The sequence below is a fragment of the Falco cherrug genome, chromosome 6 (genome assembly GCF_023634085.1).
Source record: "Falco cherrug isolate bFalChe1 chromosome 6, bFalChe1.pri, whole genome shotgun sequence".
NCBI classification, from domain to species: Eukaryota; Metazoa; Chordata; class Aves; order Falconiformes; family Falconidae; genus Falco; species Falco cherrug.
In genome coordinates, this window is record NC_073702.1 from 67,806,834 (window position 1) to 67,829,314 (window position 22,481).

A 22,481-nucleotide genomic window follows, 5' to 3' on the forward strand; every position below is an offset into this window, starting at 1 on the left:
GCGACTGGGCAATTTGCTGTGACTCAGACACCAAGCTGACTTGGAATCAAATCTGGAAGCAAGAACCCACCTGGAAGAACACAGGAGGCAGTAGCAGTGTTGTGTATGACACTTGAGTTTTGTTCTGCCTCATCACTTGGAATTTTCACTTTTTTAAAAGTCCTGATTAGATACTTAAAAAAACTGGTTCCTTGAAATTATAAGTCACTTTGAGAAATCTTGTTGCAAGATGTAGGCAAACCTACCTCAAACTATTCGTCAAGTTAAGGTCCTGTCTCACTTTACTACTGACCATACCAGGGTAGGTATTAATTAATAGTCATTGGCAGTGACATTACTAGATGTATATGTTGGAGTATATGGGGTAATCACAGAATGGTCAGGGCTGGAAGGGACCTCTGGAGAGCATCTGGTCCAGCCCCCTGCTAAAGCAGGTTCTCCCAGAGCAGGTTGCACAGGATCACATCCAGGCCGGTTTTGAATGTCTCCAGAGCAGGAGACTCCACAGCTTCTCTGGGCAGCCGGTTATAGGGTTCTGTCACTCTCAAAGCAAAGATGTTTTTCCTCATATTCAAATGGATCTTCCTGTGCTGCAGTTTGTGCCTGTTGCCCCTTGTCCTGTCACTGGGCACCACGGAAAAGAGCCTGGCCCCGTCCTTTTTGACGCTCGCCTTTAAGAAATTTGTAGACACTGATAAGATCCTCTCCCAGTCTTCTCTGCTCCAGGTTAAACAGCCCCAGCTCTCGCAGCCTTTCCTCATCAAGGAAATGTTCCTGTCTGCTCATCACCTTCGTAGCTCTCCAATGGACCCTCTCCAGTAGTTCCCTGACTCTCTTGAACTGGGGAGCCCAGAGCTGGACACAGCACTGCAGATGCAGCCTCACCAGGGCAGAGCCAGAGGGGCAGGATCACCTCCCTCAACCTGCTGACCATGCTTCTCCTAATGCCCCCCAGGATCCCATTGGCCTTCTCGGCCACCAGGACACAGTGCTGGCTCACGGGCAGCTTGCTGTCCACCAGAACTCCCAGGTCCTTCTCTACAGAGCTGCCTTCCAGCAGGTCAGCCCCAGCCTGTACTGGTGTGTGGGGTTATTCCTCCCCAGGTGCAGGACCCTACACATGCCTTGGTTGAACTTCATTGGGTTCCTCTCTGCCCAGCTCTCCAGCCTGTCCAGGTCTGGCTGGATGGCAGTGCTGCCTTCTGGGGTGTCAGCCACTTCTAGTTCTGTATCACCAGTGAGCTTGCTGAGGGCACACTCTGTCCCTTCATCCAGGTCACTGATGAGTCAGTTGAGCAGGACTGGACCCAGTACTGACCCTGGGGCACACCGCTGGCTACAGGCCTCCAGCCAGGCTGTGCTGCTGATCAGAACCCTCTCTGAGCTCTGCCATTCAGTCATCAATCCACCTCACTGTCCACTCCTCTAACCCACACTTATGGATGGAAAACACTAATGTTTTCAGAAGTGCCTAAATCCCAGTATTATTGTTGAGAGTGAGCACAGATGCACTAAACCTTACTTCTAATTTGGTCAATATAATGATTGTTATCAGACTCTGGATTTTATCCATTTAGTCTGTATGACAAAAATTATTTGCTTGTGGAAATGGGGGACTAGCTTCCTGTAATGAGTACTGCATATCCTCTGAGATCCTAAGTCACTTAGACCCCTCCAAAAATTATCATCAAGGTACCATCTCTGCTCGAGGAGTCCATGGACAGGACAGGATTGCACTCAGTACTTTGGCTTGTGTTGATCCCACGTTCTTTGCTCGTTAAATATGCTGATCCTTCAGATGGGCACAGTTCCTTTGAGCAGATGAAAGAGGATGGACTCTGCTCTGGAATTTTTTATTTTTTTAAATACTCTGAGCCAATATATTTGGGTAGCAAGCTCTTACCTTACTTGCAATTGTTATATTTGCTACCTTTGATTACTAGATCAAATAAGTTTGGACCAGAAAGTTTCTATTGATTTTGTTGGGGACAGAGACAGTGAAAAGTGCAGAATATTCTGGGAGGCTTTGTGGCTCTAACATACCAAAAATGAAGAAGCCATAATCTCGTAAGGCAACCTACTGTCAGGCTACTCCACATTAGCTGTGTAGCAGCCTGTTGAAATTAGGCATCCTGGAGTTTGACAGAATAATGCTCTTTGACCTTTGCACAGTGTGCTTATAGAATATCCACCTTGCATCTGATGAACATGTTGCTGCAATCTAAGGAAAATACAATTCACAGTGATGGACTTCAGAATTGATTTTACAGAGGCAGAGGTAATTCATGCCTCCTGAACCATCTGATGGCCACAGATAACCAGCCTAGGTGGAAAGTTTTTCCTTTGATGGATTATGAAAATACAGGAATCTCTTATCAGTTATCCTTCTGCTTTTCTTTTTGTTTCCCTAATCCTTGGTATATACTCTCAAGAAAAGTGCTAGTACATAGATAATTGCTTTGGGAGGTATGAAGAATTTACTTGTTTTGATACGACGTCCATGTGAGACACACTGTAGGGCTACTGTCTTTCAAGACATTTCTGATAAGCAGTAGAGGGACTTAAAGGTGAAAAGGCCCAATCCTTGCTCTTGTGGTTGGATAGGATTAAGTTCTGCAGGCATTGGTTTCTTGCATGAGCAAAGATTTCAAGTAAATAAGAAATTTAAACCTGCGGGAGGGGAAAAAAAAGTCTTGTTGAGATTAAATTTTAATGTTTTACTGGTCTCTGCCATACATGTGATTTGCCGTCTGCAGCATCTACTATGTTAAGCTACTGCATCAACAGATCAGAGATCCGTTTCTCTTAATTGTTAAATATGATTCAAATTACTTCTGTTCCTTTTAAAAATATAAGCAATAGCTTTGATGCTTCTGCAGTTTGGCATTTTAAAAAAAATTACAGTACTTTAGCTTTCACCCAGGTTCTAGAGATACTAGGGAAAGCAGAACTATTAATTTTGGTTTTTACTATTTGTTTTTTATTTGGCAATGCAGGTGGAAAAATAAGAAGGGGATTGACCAGAACTTGACTGCAGGCCCTGCCTGGCAAAAAACAATGGTAGAAGCAGAAGTTTTCTTTGCAAACACAGTTTTATAAAGGTCCAAAAATAAGTACATTAAGCAGAAGTTGAAAATACCTGTTCATAAACAACGATCAAGCACTGATCTTAAGTCTTAATTTTTTGCTTTCTTCATTTGGGCTAAGCCTTCCTTTCCTATCTGAAAAAGGGGAGGACCAATGGAAGAGGAACAGTTCAGAAAGCTATGGGAGTCCAGTGGTACTGCATAGCTTGAAGTCCCTACACCAAAGGCTTTGAATATAATAAAAAATAATGGTGACATATCTTGGGGGGTCTTCTGTTAGGCAGAACCACTGGCCACTCTCCTCTGAAGTGCAGAACTAAAGGAGGAAGAAGAATGGACCAGCACTAGTTCCTTCCTCTGCCAAGCCTGCAGAGGTTTTCATTTCCATGGATAATCATTGAAAAAAGCCTGGCTACTCAGGTTGGCTGTCAAGGGGGGCTTCATTCACAATTTTATCATTGATTTTGGGAGAGATCTTTCCCTCAAACGTATTTTTGTAAAAGTGGTAGGGATACAAAAACTGGAAACGAAAAATAATCCTCTGTTTGCTTTTTCAGTGTGTCAAGACTTATTTTTGTGCGACACCTAGGAGGTGTTCTAGCAGTGGCAAACATAAGGGGCGGTGGTGAATATGGAGAGACCTGGCACAAAGGTAAATCAGTCCAAGTAGAGGAACAAAACTGCAAGTTTAGCAATGAAAATTACATTTTATTTTCACTCCCTCTTCCCTACTCACTTCTTCTTTTGCATTTTACTTATTCTGTAGAAAAGTAATTTTTTTCTTACTCATATATTGGATCTGTACATTGTCCAGTGTTTTCTGATGGTTTTCATTAGATTGTTTCACGTTTTGCAACCTATAAAAATAGTTTTGCACAAACACAGTATTTTCCAAGAGAATTATTATGGGCTTTTAAAGCAAGGTCAAGTTCCCGAGACTTCAGATTTGAAAATGCAGCTATTAATCTCGAACTGATCTTCCAAAAAATGTTTGTCTGTATTGCAGGAGACCTTGCTTGCTTTTACATACCTTTTTCAGTATTGACAGGTGCACATGGCCCCACAATTCTAGATCCCCAAGACAACAGCACTATGTAGACACTCTTGGTGTCACACAAAAACCCTCAAAACATTTGCAGAACCTTAGAGAAGGTGTGTACTTTTGTGTTCAGAATGTAACTTTTCCAGATTGTTTTTGCACAATTTATGAATAAACCCTTTTTTATTTTTAGTGAATGCGATTGGAAAAATTTCTTCACCAAAAGGGTTGTCAAGCATTGGAACAGGCTGTTCAAGGGAGGTGGTTGAGTCACCATCCCTGGAGGCAGATGTGGTGCTTAGGGACATGGTTTAGTGGTGGACTTGACAGTACTATGTTAATGGTTGGACTTGATGATCTTAAAGGTCTGTTCCAGCCTAAATGGTTCTGTGATTCTGTGATTGAAGTTCATATGAAAACAATCTGCTCCACAAGTGCTGTTTGTTGATGGCATAACATCATCTGGTCCACACTCTCTTAGGGGGTCCAGCTTCTTGTATGCTGGCATTTGACCGGTTTTTTTAAGCTGAGTTTTGTGCTGCAGGGAAACCAAGTCATTCACTACAAAACCCTGTCAGTCTCTTTTCCCCTTTTCTTAATACCTTTGATATGTTTCTCTCAATGTTTTTCCTATCCAATATTTGTCTTAATCCTTTGATTGTCTTTGTCCACTTGCCTTATTGTTGACAATTTTCTGCATCCCTTCACCAGAGGAAAAAGCTGGAAAAAGTCCTACTTATCTCTGTAACATACCCATCGTTATTTAATGGTGACATCATATTCATATCCCAAGAATATGGTGGATAAGTTGCTGGAGATGGTGTCAGCAAGGCAAATGCACCAAAACAGTGGTGTTTGTGGTGCAGCAGTTTGCCATGGGAGTAATCCATAATAACTTACTACAAACAAAACGGTATTCCCAGATCGTTACATTTTGGTTTTACTGTTTAATCTGCAGTAACTTTTTGTCTGGGTCATTTCCTCACAATTGAGTTAAATTTATAATAGTTTTATAAATAGAATATATGCTTGCAGAGACAGGCTGTTATTGCTACAGATGAAGTATACTTACGTTAAGTTTAATTTGCTTATTGGTTTGTAGTAGTTTTTAATAAAATTTGTCTTAATATAATAATGCTTCTGTGGTCCACCTATTTCCTGCTTAATTTTGACCCAGGTCTTTTGTTGCAGTATAATAATAATATATGTATCTGTTCTTTGTTAATTCCAGAAGCAATTACAGAAGTCTGTTTACTTAGTTTTCATGGTATAGATAGGATTTTGACCTTACCTCAGACCAGAATGTTAAGCAAAGAGTAAGATTTATTTCTCCTTTATTACCCCACATTTGAAAGCTTTTTCATTGTCCCAGTATGTCTCTCTTCAATGGTCTTGTTAATATGAGAATGGTGTGTATTTGTTAAAAAATAAAAAAATAAAAAATGTACTGGTCCCAGTTCTACAAGATCTGTATGACTAAATGTCAGAATTATCTTACCAAACTATTGCAACATAGAAATTAATCATCCAGTGTAAACTGGGTGTCTAGGATCACTGGATGGACAATGAAGATAAAGAGACACCTCCAGGTTATAGCTCATCTCACTTACTTTAGGGTAGAATTAATTGTCCTGGGGGTTCCTGGACAATAGTGGAAACGGCAATTCACTTACAATAAACACCCAGCTTTTAAACAAAGTAGAAGGAACTGCAGTTCCACTTCCGCATGCACTGAGCCCCTTACCTGGCTGGGCCACAGACTTCGCTACAGGAATATGAGGATTTTCTTCCTACTTCCTATTTCTTACTAGCATTTAATTGCCTGAGAAAGAGCATACCAGGTCTAAAGGTAGAATAACCTTCAAGGAGAAGCCAGTTTTAGTCTCTTGCCAAACAAGCATCTAAAATGGGATGATTATGAGATTTGGTCAGCTGTAAATTCCCTAGGCTGAGAATCTTCTGCTCAAATAGTTGAGAGATTGTAGGGAAAACTATTCTTTTCCTTCCCTATCCCACCCTGCAAATTTTTTGTTTTGAGAACTGGAAGTCTTACCAACGATGTCATCTGAACCTACATTTTCAGTCATGATTTAGTCCTCATATATCTGATCACATTTGGAATTTTGTTCAGCAGGATGGCAGAATATTAAGCATTTCCATACTGATAGTTAATTAATAAAATTTCAAACCATGATGCAACTCTGAAGTCCCTTGTTGTCTGTAGGTATATATCATCTGATTTGAAAACGAATAATAGAAAAAAAAAGTAAATTACCAGCCACATATTCTGTGTCCAGGAAATTAGAAGTACTTATTTTATAAGCTGAAGCTTTATTGCCTTAAGAAACTGTCACTGAGTTTAATGCTGATAAAGTCCCATTAGATCAAACCTCAAGTGGATTGTATGTGGTCATTTTGTATGTATTTTGCAATGCAAAGCTTTTAGCTTTAATTTTACTGGTTAGAAACATTACCTGGCACTCACTCCACGGTATAGGTATGTATTATTCAGAGTTTCTGAAAGCATTAGTTATTGACAGAACCATCTTACACCATCTCTGTGTTGAAAGAATCTTTCATTTTTGCTGTCTTTCTGGCTGCATCAATTATTAAAATGTTCATGAAACTGGAATTGTTCCCAGGTATTTTTGCAGACATGTTTTTCTGAAGAGATGGTATCAAATGGATTTTATGACATCAATTGATTTTTTTTTTTTTATTTGTGTGCTAGGTGGTATCTTGGCCAACAAACAAAACTGCTTTGATGACTTTCAGTGTGCTGCCAAATACCTCATCAAGGAAGGCTACACATCTCCAAAGAAGCTGACTATTAATGGAGGCTCAAATGGGGGCCTCTTAGTTGGTAAGAACTGCTCATATATTTCCTGGGTTTGGTTCTGAGTTTATCAAACTAACCAGACAAAAATTTCTGAGACTCTTTTCAAAAGCTGCCAGCATGTCAATGCATTAATATATACCAGATGTTAAAATATACACAATGCTATTTTGTATGCTGTTTGCATAGGACATTGGGATTCTGCAGGCTCTAGCAAAAGCTGACTGTTAAAAGCCATAATTACAATTACTGTCTTATGTGGTAGAGCTAACCCTGTAGTAGAAACACACAGTAAGAATGCTTTAAAAAAATATTGGGTTTTTTATTTTTCTTTAGGGCTAACCATTACAAAATAATTACTGAAGAAACAGAAATTATCAGGAAACTTGATGTGGTCTAAAGTGTAAGCTAGAATCCCATGTCGTGCAGTCCTTCATCAGACTTTCTCGTTCACTCTTTCTGTAGTCATGCATTGTTGTTCTTGGAGAGCAAATGAAAACTTGACAGTTCTGAGTTTAAAGCCTCTGTTCAGGGACGTGTAATTTTCAGGGACTCTACTTTCACTGTTAAGTTAAATATTTAGTTAAAACATGACCACAAATAACATCATCAATGTCTTCGGTGAGAAACATAAAATACAAGTACAGCTACTTGAAAAAGTCATGAGCTTTTGAGAGACTGTGTAAATGTAGCCCTTTGTTACAAATGCATCTTGTTCACACATATGTACGATTCACTGTTGTGTGTGTTCATAAATTCAAGGAAATTAACAGCCTCCTCTTAAACAGGAAAATTTGTCACAAAATTGTCTCATAGTCTAAGCAGTATTTAAAAAGCTCCAAAATTTATTTCTGATTGAATCCATGTATCTGAAAGCAGTAGAAGAAAAAGTGATTTTGTTTAATTTTGAAAGGAGAAGCAAACAGAAATGAATAATACTGGGGTTTGTTTGTATTTTTTTTAAACAGCATGAAAGGCATGCGACAGTATGATCCAATTGAGCTAGTCATGTGAGAAGAAAAAATAAGTATTTCAAGTTCATAAATCACTGATTTATAGAAAATGAGCAGATTTATTAGGCCCACCACTCTTTGCTTGTTCTTCTTTTTATACTCCTCCCTATTTGTCTGCTGCTGAATACTGGCTCTATTGGTTTTATTTTATTTTCCAGTGAACTAGCAGCCAGCATAGGAAAAAGGATTTGAGGTTATACAGATCTTGGCTATTCATACATTCTTAGTTTTAAAGAGAAATAACAAATACATGTAAGGTTATATGCTTCTCTGTTACAGGTGACAGGAGTTATTTGTGCATTGTAAATAAGAGCATCAATAGAAATGGATGAATATGGTAAAGGATTAAAGGGTTTGCACACTGTTGGGAGTGCAAGCATTGCACAAGTAAATTTTATGTGAGCATAAATACGTATTTGGAAATGCAGTTAAACTTTCAACATGTTATATAGCTTCTGAAAATACTATTTTATGGTTACATGGACTTCAGTTTCAGTCAGGATGAGATTCATCCTACCCAACATAATAACCTGTGTTTATGGATGAATAAGTCAGCCGCGCTCTTTGTTTAGGTAAGGGAAAGAAAATGACATCTGCAGACTGTACATCACTCCAGTAGGAGGCAAGTTTTGGGAATATAGACCTCCCTGCTCTGGAAAATCTGTTGTTAGAAAGCTTCCTTTGCACTTGCAGATGAATTACAATCCAGCTGGATTTCCATACTCTTGGTGAGCCAGATAGGGATTTTTCTTGACTGGGTAGAATTAGGTGAATTTAGGAAATTCTTGTAAGTGCCTTTGCATCAAAGCAGAACTAAATTTTGCAACAGTTGTTCATGCGACACTAGAGAGCATAACTTACACTTTAGGTGCAAGGAGGACCCACTGCCAGATTTTCTCACTTCTCATTTATTGAAGAAAAAACTGACAACACAGAGTATTGTCACACTTGCAAAATACTGTTTCCTTTTAGTCAGACTAACAGGAGGTGTCTCTGAGGAGTGCAGAGCCCTGAGCTCTTGCCTCATTCAACTGCAACACAAGACTTCCTTGTCCTGCAGTGTGATCCCCAAGCTGAGCAGAGCAGCACAGCTGTGAGCTGAAAACCTCCTTCATGAAACGCAGTGTTTGACCTCTCGTGTTTGCTTACCCCAACAGTTCTGAGGTTTTGAAATCTTGCTTCTGTACTGAATTTTAAAGCTCAACTATGTGCAGAGGCGTAAAATTAATGAATAAATTGTTGTTCCAGGTTAGTTTATTAATGCGTATAATTAAGTATTATGGCTAATTAAAGGGGTGCAGTGGGAATGGGTAAGTGTCTCCATAAGTCATTTCTTACTGAAATAACTATTTAGGGAACTAGGAGCAGCAATTTTTCATAAAACCCTGAGCAGCACACAGTGTTTCAAGAGACACTCTGCAATAGAGTACTAAAATTAAATGTTATGATAGCTGGTTTAGCTTTTTTTCCTACCGGAATATAATTTATGTTCATAAAAGCAAATAACACGAAGGGGAGGGTTCTGATTGAAAGCTTTAGTTAAAAGATAATGAGCTTTGACATGGCAGCTATTGAAGGCACTACATATACCTTATGAAAGTGGCTTAGAAAGGACCCAGGAAGGGTTAGCGTAGTCACCTATCAGAGATGACTAGAAGTAAAATCGCATCCTTCAGAATATAGAAATGGCATTCAAATGGAGAAAAGAGGGTGGAGCATAATTTCTTGATGGGGACTGACCAACCACAGGATACTGGTGACAAATTGCTTCCAGTATAAAGATTAGCAATGCAAGTTTTCTATGTACATCAGAAGCAGGAAGCTGGCCAGAGGGTCTGTGGGACTTAGAGGTTAGTGAGGTGTAAAAGGAGCACTGAAGAAAGGTAATGGCAGAGCAGAACAATATAAATGGTCTATTTGTATTGATGTTCCCTCCTGAGGAGCGTGGGGAGTTCTCTCTTCATGGGGAATACTCTGAGGACCTGACTCAAGCTGAAGCATCAGCAGAAAAGGTTTTGGGAATAAATCGATCAAATAAAAAGTAGTGTGTTGCCAGGACCAGATGGTGTACATGCAAGATCCTAAGTGGACTCCAGTATGAAACTGCAGGCTACTAAGCCTGAATAGCTGAGGAACAGAAGGGGGCAAATGTAATGCCAATTTTTGAATGGTTCATGGTGATCCACAAATTGCAGATGAGTACATCTGATTTCTCTAGTAGGCAAAATAATAGCTTACATACAAGGAAAAATTTTGCAGGCTGAAGTTAGATCTTGAAAATCTATTAGAGCTATTTGAAGGAGTCAGGCAGCGTACGGTGCTTGTAACAGTGGTCTGGGTAAGGAGTTATTCTTGGATTTTCAAAAGCTTTTGACAAAGTCTCTTGCATAAGGCCATGCGAAAAAGTTTTTGCTGAACTGGAAGCAAGTTTATGTCATAGCAATGTCCTGGTTAGCAGGAGGCGGAGAATGGGAATAAACGATCCATTTTCACAGTGGACAAAAATAAGGAGATACAAGAATTTGGGAAAGAGTTTACCTATGTGTGAATGCATAGTGATTAGCTCTGAATTCAGAAAGGTATTATAGGATCCATTGTAATAGTTATGTAAAAATCTCCGTGCTCATATTTCTTAAAATTAAAAAAAAAAAGCAGGGGAATTAGTAAAATCAGCAGGTAATAGTTTTAAATCAAGCAACAGAAATTGTAATTGAAGAACTTCTTGCTACAGGATATGATGAACACTAGGTGAATACATATTAAGAAAGGAAGTAGATGTTCTTACAGAGGATATGTGTTTTGATGGCTCTTTTTAACAAGATGGTTGGAGATAACTCCAGCTCGGGGAAAACCTAAACAGCTAGTTCAAAAGCTGATAATGTACAGGAAGTACCTCCTAGTATTTGCTTAACACCTTTTCCCAGAGCACCTGCCAGTTGCCACTCTTAGAAACTGAACACTAAGCTAGATGGGCCTGCTGCAGTTATTTTTAAAATATATGAGGCAAGCATTATTCTTAAAGAAATTATCCCTTCCAGTGGTAGGAAGATGGCAATCATAAAAGAAGAAAATACAATAGTAATTTGCTTTATGAAGATGAGGTTATTCCTCTGATTTTGTAGTAATCTGCTTTTATCAAAACTCTTTTCATAGGGATTTGCATAGTAATTATGGAAGAGAACTTTCATTAATAAATGGAGTGCTTTTGCTCCTTAGTGCTCTCTTCCTGGTTGATACTAATTCTAAAAGTCTAGACAGTGAATGGTTTAGAAATGTCAATTCAGTAGTACTAAAGCTCACATATTTTATAAGTGCATTTCTCCGTGAAACCCAGTTTGCTAGTTTGGAAGGCAGTTTTCAAAGAACAGCATGTTTGGTGTGTGAGGAACAGGGAAATAGCTCTTAAGCTCTTTTGAACATACCATCTTTGGGAATTACAATTTTTCCGTTTGTGTATTTGCTTTCAGTTTTACTTAAAAGTCTATTTGGCTTTCTTTTCACTGGCAATCTTCTTCCAATGCAGCTGGGTTTATATCCAGTGTTTTATACTGAAGGTTTTTGGCTCCAAGTATTATATGGTGATCTATGTTTCTTCTCACATTGGTTTAACTGAACAGTTTAACGTTATTTTTTTTTCTTTTTTTTTTTTTTTTCCAAAGAAACTTTGTGTTTATAAAAGACAGCTTTTTGGAAGTTGGTCTTTTGTGAACTAGCATTCGACCTTTCACTGCTGAGCTTAATTGTTTAAGATATGAATACTAATAGAGCTGTTTTCCTGTCAAAGCTGCCTGTGCTAATCAGCGCCCCGACCTATTTGGGTGTGCTATTGCCCAAGTGGGAGTGATGGACATGCTCAAGTTCCACAAGTACACCATTGGCCATGCTTGGACCACTGACTACGGTTGCTCCGACTGTAAAGAGCAGTTTGAATGGCTATGCAAGTAAGTGCCTTTAAATACTTCTGTGGTTGTTAAAATGTGTAGTCTGCTCAACAGTTTCAGGTTGTTATGGTCAATTATCTAGTCTAAGAATTATGCCATCCTTTCCCACACTGGATTTGGGGAGTTGAGCATTTCCTTACAACTCAGTTTTGTGTGAAAGACTATCTTCAAAGCCCTGTTGAGACAAATAGTCGTATTTTCAAAGACCTTGTTCTACTAGCAGCTTTAATAACTCATAAGGTTTTCTTCCTGAATAATGACTCCTTTAAGCTGTCACAACAGAATGTTCTGAAGTGAACCTCTACATAAATTGTGTATTTATGATGAGGGAGAGGCAGTCACCTTTGTGAATTATGTTATACAACGTGGATGGGATTTATTTGTAGGAATTGAATGGTAGTAGACCATAACAGGATATTAATTTATTTATTAACTCCTTTCTGAGAGGTCTGGAAAGATTATTTTGAAAAAAGAGAGAGAGAGACAAGAGAGACAGCTGTGTATGAACAGAAATGCTCTGCACACTGGATATAGCTAATAATGAGTGTGTTTGAATAAGTGCCATCATTTAAAAATACTTTTCTGGAACTTTGTCTTCTGTTACTGCATTTGTATTCCTTTAATAATGAAGATTGACATTCCAGGAGAATGCTTCAGACACACTTAATTTGGCTGGTCTGAAATTTAATAGAGTGTTTAGATATTAAAAAGTACCTGTGCTACAAGTACACTGAGCTCCAACTTGATCTAAAGCATTTATTTTTAAAAAAAATTATCATCAGTGTCAGGTCCCAGTACTAGATGATCAGTTGGGCCCATTGTAATTAGATTGTTTCAGAACCTCCAGCTGTCCTTCAGTGGCAAACATGTTATTGTAAATATAGTGCACAAAACAATTAAATTTCATAATTCATATTTTATCAGTAGATAACAGATAAAAGATTAACTGTTATAAAAATGATCCAAATAATCTTAATGACTTTGGACACTGAAACTCGCCTGCACATCTGTGAATTCAGATATTCTGAAGAGGTAAAGTAGAAGCAAAGTTTTAAATTCATACCATGATTAGGAGAAATGCATTCATAGGAAGGAGTCACTCCATACCTATTTACACACATATTTACTCACATAATTTTAGAAACATCTTATATGGCAATACCTAAAATATTTCTTTGCTTCTTTTTCAGCAGCTGGCAATTGCTTATCAGATATAGGAAGATATATATGTAATGTTGCTTAGATGCTGCCGTTACAGATATCCCAAAAATACATACGGCAAATAGAGTGGCATGCAGTGACTATCATTTAACTTCTTCCCAAAAATGTAATCATCTGCAAATTCACTTACATTGTTCCTTAGATTAAAATGAGGAAGCCAGGAATCTGTGAGGTTAGACATTTAAATATTGTCACATGTTCTTAAAAATAATTTGGACTTAACTTGCTGGGTACTCCTCTGAGCAGGAAATTCATTCAAAAATAAAGGAAAATTTCCTTCTGTATTTCCTGTCAGGAAATAGGGGAAAAAATAATGTCCTACTCTTGATTCAAAGAATGTAACATTCTTCCTAGGTGTAGTTTTGTCTAAACAAAGTATGAAATGTTTAGATGGAATTCTTTCTGATTTACTATTATGTTTAATTTCTGATGCTAGAGAGTACTTTGTGTTGAGGTACGTAGATACACCTTTTATGTTATGTTACAGTAGCTAAGATGTAAATGTTCCTGCAAAGAAAACAAATTTTGAAAGTTAGATTATTCATTGCTCAAAAAATAGGAATCAAGGTCATCTATTGAAAGTGGGAAAGCTTACACTTCTCCTTTCAGTTTCCTGCATGGTGTTCCTTCGGAGTACGTGTGTGTTCAAAGGCAGCCTGAATATTGGAGGGAGCAAATTTAATAACTCTGCAGCCCTTGTGGCTTACCATCAGAGACTGTTTCCAAATTTGCACGGGAAGAAGCCATCCACCTGCAGACCTGGACTACATATGTATGCTGGGAAAAAGTCTGGATGTCCCTGTTTCCCAGCAGGATGGATCCTGCTATGGACCTGATAGCTTTTGCTGCAGCTTCCCTGTTGCCTATTCCTGTTATTTTTGGCATTTCTGTGAGATGTATGCATATGCCTCTCTGAAATTAAAGGAATTTACTCGCTTCATATTTGAGAGCCAGAGATCTGTGGCCACTACCACGAATCAGTTGCCAGTAGTGCAATTCTGATTTAGGCAACTGAGAACTGTAGTATTCTGAGTGCTATTAAATGCCACTGTGACCATTTCAGTAGGAGAGGACCTTCTTGCCAGGCATTAAGGAAAAAATATGTAAACATTTGTGTGCTCTTCTCAGGTACTCTCCACTTCACAATGTCAAACTACCAGAAGAAGATGGCATCCAGTATCCCTCTACGCTGCTTCTCACAGCAGACCACGATGATCGTGTGGTCCCTCTACATTCACTGAAGTTTATCGCTACTCTGCAGTATGTTGTGGGCCGAAGCCGTAAACAAACCAATCCACTCCTCATCCATGTTGACACCAAGGCTGGGCATGGAGCAGGAAAGCCAACTGCTAAAGTTATAGAAGAAGTGTCAGATATGTTTGCTTTTATAGCACGATGCCTAAATCTTGATTGGATTGAATAGGCAAAATGCTTATTGTTGTCTCCTTTAGAAAACAAGGGCTTTGACACCATTTAAGACCAACCAGACTACTACTTGGTGTAGTACTTACATTTAAAAACTGCAGTTTAATATTTTATTGATCCAGCCTGCTATGGAGTTTTGATCTTCTGTGCTTCCTCTTTTTGGCATTTCTTTGAATTTCTTTTCTAATGCGTTCCAAAGGGCATTTTAAAAAGCATGTTCCAATAAATAGCTGAGCTACTGTTGGTGCTGATGTGAACGTTTAGATTCCAGAGTTAGTGCTAGTTGAGCTTATTTCCTGTAAACAATTTTAATGTATTTTGCACCTATAAACATATCCAGATCATCTGTAATTAAATGTAAGTACTGTCCACATACAAGAACTCTGAGCATACTTTATTTACACAGGAACTCATTTAAGAATGTAAATTGCAGGTGTTCAGTGCTAACCATGAAATACTGAAGAAACAGTAATCTGGGTAATTAAGTCAAATATTATTTAAAAGCTTGTATTACATACTGTTCATAGGTGTGTTACAGTCTATAATAATGATGTTGCTAAATTGTTTTTTCTTTCCAAAGAGACTTCAAAATGTCAGCAGTTTTCTGTCATTTATTTCTACATGAAAGAGAAAATGGAAGAACTCTTAGATTCTCACTGTAATCTCAGTCAAGCTATGAAGATACTCTTCAACAACCTGCCTGCTGTTAGCTCTTCAATATTTCTGAAGAGTAGACCAGACATTGACTTAAAAAAAAGAAGGAAAAAAGAAAAACAACAAAAAGACCCAATCCAAAACCACAGCTTTGTCTAGATTGTTCAAGTTCAGTTTTTCCTGATGCCTTTGACAGCATGTTCTCTAACAAGCCAAAGTCTAAACATAAGTATAACCTAGTTCTGGTTGCAGAACAAGAGCTCCTAGTCAGACTCCCTAATGACTTGACACAGGCACAGTATTTTAACTGCCATTTCATATCTTTCCCATCTAGGTTACAAAGTAGATGTGAGTATTTGCCTACTAGCTGTCTGAACTCTGATGCACTGCAGCAATTACAGTTTGATTTTGCAGAGCAAAGAAGTATTTTATCAATTATTATTAATCTTTGTTGCCCCTTCAGAAAACCCTGCTGCTCTCAGATTTGGATAAGCTGATAGATTCTTCCAGAATCATGCTTGTCATTATATTCATGCTTATACCCTAAAGCCTGTATTTTAACTCTGGGCTCAAGAGTTTCATTTCTAAGTAGCGTCTCAGCATAGGAAAAGGAGGGAGTGGTATTTAAAAGAAGAGTAGGCTGCTGTAAACAGCAGCAAAATTAAAAATAAATTTGTACTAGATTCACTCCTGTGTCTCTCTCATGCTCTGGGGTTTCTGCTTATTCCCTCAGCAATCCAGGAAAGATCATCCCTCCCAGGCCCTTACTGTGTGCAATTTGATTTTAGGAGTTGAAAAAGAAAAGAGAGGGGGAAGGTTTTTGCTTTCCTATGAAATACCACACCTAAAACCTGTATGTGATCTGGGATTTATTTGTGGTCCATGGGCATTACAGTTTTACCAGGTACTTTATGGACTGATGCATTCTAATCACAGCATCGAATTAAACAATCAAAATGGGGAGTTGAGGGAGGGTTGGGGTTTTTTCCCTCCAGGCTATGAAAACAGGGTTCAGGTTCAGCATCCCCATTTTCCTAGAGGAATATGAACTGCCTTCTGTGATCATTTGGGAATTTTCAACAGGGTCCCTGCATGGCAGAAACAAAGTACATAAAACCGTGCCACCTCCACTTGCAACACCTCACAGCTGCGGCATCTGGGCTTTTCTTGAATGTTACAGTTCCCATCATGAGGGCAGAGCTTTACCTCTGAGATGAGAGCTTTGTAGGATAAGGTGTGTGGAAAATAATGGTCGTCAGGTGTTCATGAAATATTGCTGCACTGTGTTGGTGCATTGAATTGCAAAGGCTTGGGCACAGACACCTCAATCATCTCTCCAGGTCTTTGTTCCTAAAAATGCTTAGCCGCCTTCCCCAGCTGCTCAAACACAAAACTTCTGGCACAGGTTAAAAATCATTCCTTTTCCTCCTGAAGCTGGGTTACCTGAATGGCTCAATACTGAGGCAGGTGACCCGTAATGTGGGGAGTTTGGAAACAAACATTTCTCTTTGAGTGGCAATCAACAGTATTCAAGGGGGAGCTGGCTTGCTGGAGACGCTGCTTACAAAATAAGAAGTGTTAAAGGGTATCCTTTGTAGAATGCTGGTATCTTTATTGGGAAAGCATTTTCTGTATGTAACGGAGTCTTAATGTTGACTTTTTAATTGATCTTAATCAGGTATGCCAAGTCTATGATTCAGGTGCCAAAAAAGTGATGTTGCAAAGCAGTCCTACTAGCTGAATTGCTTCTTTCGGTGCAGAAGGGGACATGCTCCAACTGGAATCTGTAATTAACTCTGCACAAGTAACGCTTTTGTATTGTAATGGGCTGCCCAGAGAGGCTATGGAGTCTCCTTCTCTGGACGCATTCGGAACCCACCTGGATGCAATTCTGTGCAACATCCTCTAGGTAAAGGTAAACCCACTTTAGCAGAGGGTCAGACTAGATGCTCTCCAGAGGTCCCTTCCAACCCTGACCAGGGTGATTAAATAGACCTGGAGCCAAACCATTTCTGCTGTATAAAACGTAATGAAATCTCTGTTAGTTTGGTTTCAAGGTTAACTTCTTTTCTCTGCAGTGGAAAAGCTATTTTATGAAGAGGCTCTGTATCCTTTTATTTCCAGTACATGAAGCAAAATTCACTAGCTGGGCAAGGTAACCTCCTCACAACTATCTGCTTTTTCAAAATCATGTTTCTTAGAAAAATAGATACCAATGTTTTGTGCCAAGATCAAAACCAGAAAAATCTTTATCATAAAGTCCTGTAAGAGGCTTATGTTGCATGAAACAAAATCTGTTTTTAAGTGGAAATAAATGAACTTTTTACATATTGCTGCTTCTGATACTCTTCACACATAATGTAAAGATACCGTAGTTGCCTTTGCTCCCATGAAAACACATTTGCATCAGAATGTATTTATGTGAAAAAGGTGAGAAGTATTTTTAAAAGCGGAAGAGTCTTCATGCTCTGCAGAAAGATATTTGAATTCCTTTGCATTGGAGTTAATTTACATTTTGGTAGCTAAAAAAAAAAAAAAAAAGATAATGACTTCACAAAGGTGCTGCACCCTCCCCAGCAATATAACCACCAAGACCTAAGGGTGAAGGGAGGGCAGCTGGTATGTAAGCGTAAAGGACGCTCAAGACAGAGTTGGGAGACACCTGTTCCTGGCACCTAGGACTTCTCCTGTTTGGCCAGGATTTTCTTGACTTCACTGTACTTTGCCATCTGTCTGTAGGAAGGTGGAAACATGAGCATCAGTACTTTTGGATTTGATATGGCAGCAACAGTTCTCAAATATCTAAGTTGTCAGGTCATTTGTTTATTTTTAGCCTGAGGTAGCCCCTCAGGATTGCCTGCTTATAGAGTCAGGATCTGCTTATAGACTCTTCCTGACAGCCTCTCCTGTGAAAGGGGTTTTCCAAGCCAAATAGGATTTAGGGGACGAGGCTGAGGGAGGGACTTGGGAGCCAAACTAATGAGCAACAACCCAATTTTCTGCCAAGCTCTTCTACTTTGAAAATCTTTAGTGGACAGCTTTTGTGCAATTGCCTCTTTGTGCAGACCTCTTGGGGTTCGAATAGTCCATGCTGTTTGAACAGCCAGGTTTGGCAACTTCATTTCTCCAAATGTTCTTTTAATTACTTCTGCCTTACTATATTGTATGCCAGGAAAAGAAAAAGCATTCCTCTGGCTTTATTTTCCCCTTGCCCTTGCAGGAGGGGGAGGTGGGCTAGCCTTCCAATTCTCATGTCTCTGAGGATAACCAAGGTGTGTCCTCAAGATAACACTATTCCTGAATAGCAATTTCTGAATAAGCTCATGTCTTCAGTTTATTTATGGCAGAGGTGACCGAGTCCCTCAGTGGAAGTTACTGGCATCGGCAGAAATAAACTGAAATTCTGGACTAGGAGGACTGTGATTTGGCCATTTCTTCTAATTTTCCATAAGAAGATTAACTGAAAATTCAACATTTAAAACCAAAGTTGAGCAACAACATGTCAGTGAAAATCTCTGTTCTGCAGACGTCACTCTGCTTTGCTAGCAGGAGTAACAGAGGCAAGGAACAAACTTGGTGCTCATGCCCTAACACATAGCAGGGCAAGGTAAATGTCAGAAGTCTGAATGGCAAGAGTCAGTTTGTGGTGACTTTCACTAAATGTTTCCAGCTTCCGCAGCAGATGCTGCATGAGAGCTGGAGTCACTGGATGGATGGTGTCTCTGCAAATGCGACATTTCTAGCCTGCCACATGCTGCTCAGACTACAGTTTGTACATCAGGCTTTCTGTGTGCAAAAAGGAAGGAGGCATTATTCTTGAACCCCTTAAAGGTGGGGGGTGGGCATACTGTTTTGAATAACATGCATATTAAGTAGGTATCTGATAGTGCTAACTGAAGCATTAAATTCGATATTTGTCTGTAACCTGTAACAGGGCAATATTAGGCCCAAAATATTACCTATCATTTTCATCTTGGCATCACTGTCAAAATACTGGGGAAATAAGCGGAAGAAAAGCAATAGAAAGGGCATAATTTTTTAGTATTCATATTGACTTGACCCTTTCAGTTCTTCAGGAGACTGGATGAGCATTCACTGTGTGAGTTCCAAAATAAGCGTTCCCCCAGACATGGAGTAGGGTGGAATTTCCTGCTTTTAGGAAACAAGGTTGTAGTACAAATGTAAGATTGCACACATGTAGTACGAATGTAAGAAGCTACAGACCAGCTGTAGGTTGAGCTGCATGAAATGCTTAATTCAGCAGGGGCACCTGAACTCATAGGTGGTGATTCCATGTAGTTCTTAGCATCATTTTCATGCTGCTTTTCTTTCCCTGTGAAGAGTTGCACTTAACCTCTGACATCTCCTCAGTAGAAGAACAGATGAGCATTGAGATATATTGCATTTCAGTGATGCCATCAAGTATCTTCTCCTGTGGAACTTTGAAAGTGTCAGAAGACAAGAGCAACAGTGAAAAAAATAATGTTTGCTTTGCCACCTAGCAGTCATTGAACAACCATGAGCATGCTGAGTAACAGAGGAATTTATTCATTAGTTATAAACCAGTTAAGGCAATTTTTTAGAAGTTTGGATGAGAATGCTTAGCTGGTGGAAAAACTGCTTTCTGTGCTGCTTTCTGCTTTTAGGCCATTTCTGGTGTGCAACAACAGCATGTCATTTTGACAGCAAGTGACAAAGTGCTGTAATGTGGACTGTTGTTTCCTTCCTGGGAAAGACTGAGTCAAGGGCTTGGGCATTTCACTATTCAGAACCCTTTGGAGTGGTAACAGGAGGAGATGAACAATACTTAGTGTCTTCTGGCTGTTTCAAATGAAACTCATTTCTCAACAGAATATGTTTTCTGGTAGTATTATATTTCAAAGGAAGCTCTGCTGTAGTAGAACAAGCTTTGTAGTAGAACAAGCGTTATGTGCAGGTATCTATTTCAGTAGCTGGGCCAAGCTGTTAAATACTTCCTACTTCATATATTTAGTGTTAATAATTAACATTCGGCTGCTGAAATTGCTGTTTCACTTAGTTTAAAGCTTCTCAGTATGAAAAATGTGTTTTCATCATGAATGGCATGAAGCTGTAGACCTCAGTCCATTCACAGGGACCCCAAGCTTCAGCTCTTGTATGGTTTACCTTTAATTTTGTGTTTCACTAGGTAGACACAGGTACTAGGAAAACTGCATTACAGTAAAAAAATGAAATAAACATTCATGATCACTGCCTGGAAATCACAGAGCTTGGGAAAACTCTAGCTGTATTTTGAAATTAAAGGGATTACTTTTCCTGATTAGAGGGAGGTGCTCGGACCGCCTTGAACTTTGAGGAAGTGCAGATCCAAATCTCATCTTTGCAAGAGCACCCATCACTCAAAATGCCTAAAAGCCAAAGTCCTTGAAATTCCCCCTTATTTGCAATGTGGTTATCCTCCCGCAAAGCTTTGGCTGCCAAGGACAAACTGGAAAACATCCTCCTCTCACAGATGACAGTCACTCGCACAACAACCCAGTCATTAAACAGTTTGCTGCCGTGGGCCTGCTGCCCGTTCTTCCTGCATGGTGGAGCCTTCCAGGGCCTGTGCGCTTGCCAGAGGAAGTCAATTGAGAGGGAGGGGTATCAAAGTTAGAAAATCGCTTCCAACTAATGAATTAGAAAGCTTATTGAGACCATTTCTTTAGCAGTTTTGGACAGCTTTTTGATTTTTGTTGCTTGTGTCCTTTGGTGAGAATCAGGCAGCCTGTTCTGCCAGCTGGGGACAGCAGCTCTGGGTCAGAGAAAGAACCACCGTGATGGTGGACATCACCTGGAGAGGTGTTCTGGAAAACATGCTTTCTGTTCATTGGCATTTAACACCAACATGCACGGTTCACTGCTTTACTGTTCTAATTAGGTGCGAGGGAATATCCATCCAAGCAGTAACTGCAGAGGGGTGTGGTGGCCTCTTCATTCCATCAGAAGTGGCTTTAGGGGGCAAGGCACGCACTGTGGTGGGACCTGTCAGAAACACGGGGAGCAGTCACCACCCAAGTATAGACGTGCCATGTCCCTCAGTTGATGGCAGGATAAGGACTGTGTATCTTTGCCTTTGGATGCACAGGCCTACGGAGCTCCTGGCTGTGGAGCCAAAGGAAGAGCTGTTCCCCCCGGCTGTTGGAGGCTGGTTCTGAGACGTGTTGGCTGTAGGTTCGTCCCAAGGTCCTACGCCAGCTGTCAGGCGTAGCTGTAGTCACTGAAATATGAAAGTATTTGGCTGTTATTTTGGGAGCCGAGGATGATGCACCAGTGTCTTGAGGAAGGATGTGATAGATTGAATCATTTAACGACTCAGCCACTTCACGCTGCTCTGCAGGCCTCGGTGCAGATAGGCTTTACGGGGTTGCCCACAGGCCAGAGTGCCACCTCCACTGGTTGCTGAGGGCAGCAGAGCTGAAATGGAGAGCAGATTTTGGTCAGGAGAGTTGGCCTTCTCTAGCCAGCTGGAAAGGCAGCTCTAGCTGAGCCTCCCTTTTAGCCACCACCAAATGGCTGGCAGGGATCTAAACCCCTGCAATGGGGGAATCCTCCAAGATGGGGGCCAGTGCCCAGATGCCGCTTCATCTTGGGCTCCCCTGAGGGTTTAGCAGCTCCCTGCCCTACCTGTCAGCTGCAACGTGTGCCAGGTGATGTGGTCACCAAGGCCAAGTCTCTGGGCAGCCCAGTTCCCCTGCGTGGCAGCTAGCAGTGGCCTCAGCTGTTAGCTGAGGGATCTGGGAGCGAGGAATACACCAGCATAGACCATGGCCTCGCCATCGGGTACAGTCCCACAGGGCTGGACCATGGTGGGCCGATTTGGGGGCTGGTAATGGGGCCCATCTACAGCCCCCGATATGGCAAGCAAGGTACCAGGTGCAGGGTCCAGCCATAGGCTCCAGACAGGAGCAAAAGGAGGTAGGGACAGGGACAGGGCTGGAGAGAAGGTGCAGTGCCCACCCAAGGGGTCCACACAGGAGACAGGCTACCCACAGTGCAGATACAGTAACGGGCTAGCCAGCACCTGAGATTTCCCACTCACTGGATAAACAGAGGCCCCTCTTTTCCAGGAGCAGACATCAGACTCTCTCCCAGGGAGAGAACAGGGTGTTCAGGCGTCCCCGTGGGTGATGGTGTTGGTGTCCTGGGTGCTGCAGGACTTCACACCCCCAGGTGCTTCGCATGCCCAGTTTGTACCTCCTGTGACTTTAATGCTTAACCTGACGACTACTCTGAATCCCATTTTGA

At 40.4% G+C, this 22,481-nt stretch overlaps 1 protein-coding gene across 1 annotated transcript in view; it reads left to right on the plus strand.

Annotated features, from left to right (window-relative positions):
- Window positions 1-17,545, plus strand: part of PREP (prolyl endopeptidase) — a 113,523-nt gene extending 95,978 nt beyond the window's left edge. Inside the window, exons 12-15 of the mRNA XM_055713766.1 lie at window positions 3,644-3,738; window positions 6,857-6,988; window positions 11,759-11,915; window positions 14,265-17,545. Of these exons, the coding sequence (XP_055569741.1) occupies window positions 3,644-3,738; window positions 6,857-6,988; window positions 11,759-11,915; window positions 14,265-14,559 (679 nt within the window). The 3' untranslated portion in view covers window positions 14,560-17,545. The remainder of the gene's footprint in view (window positions 1-3,643; window positions 3,739-6,856; window positions 6,989-11,758; window positions 11,916-14,264) is intronic.
- The last annotated feature ends 4,936 nt before the right edge of the window (window positions 17,546-22,481 follow it).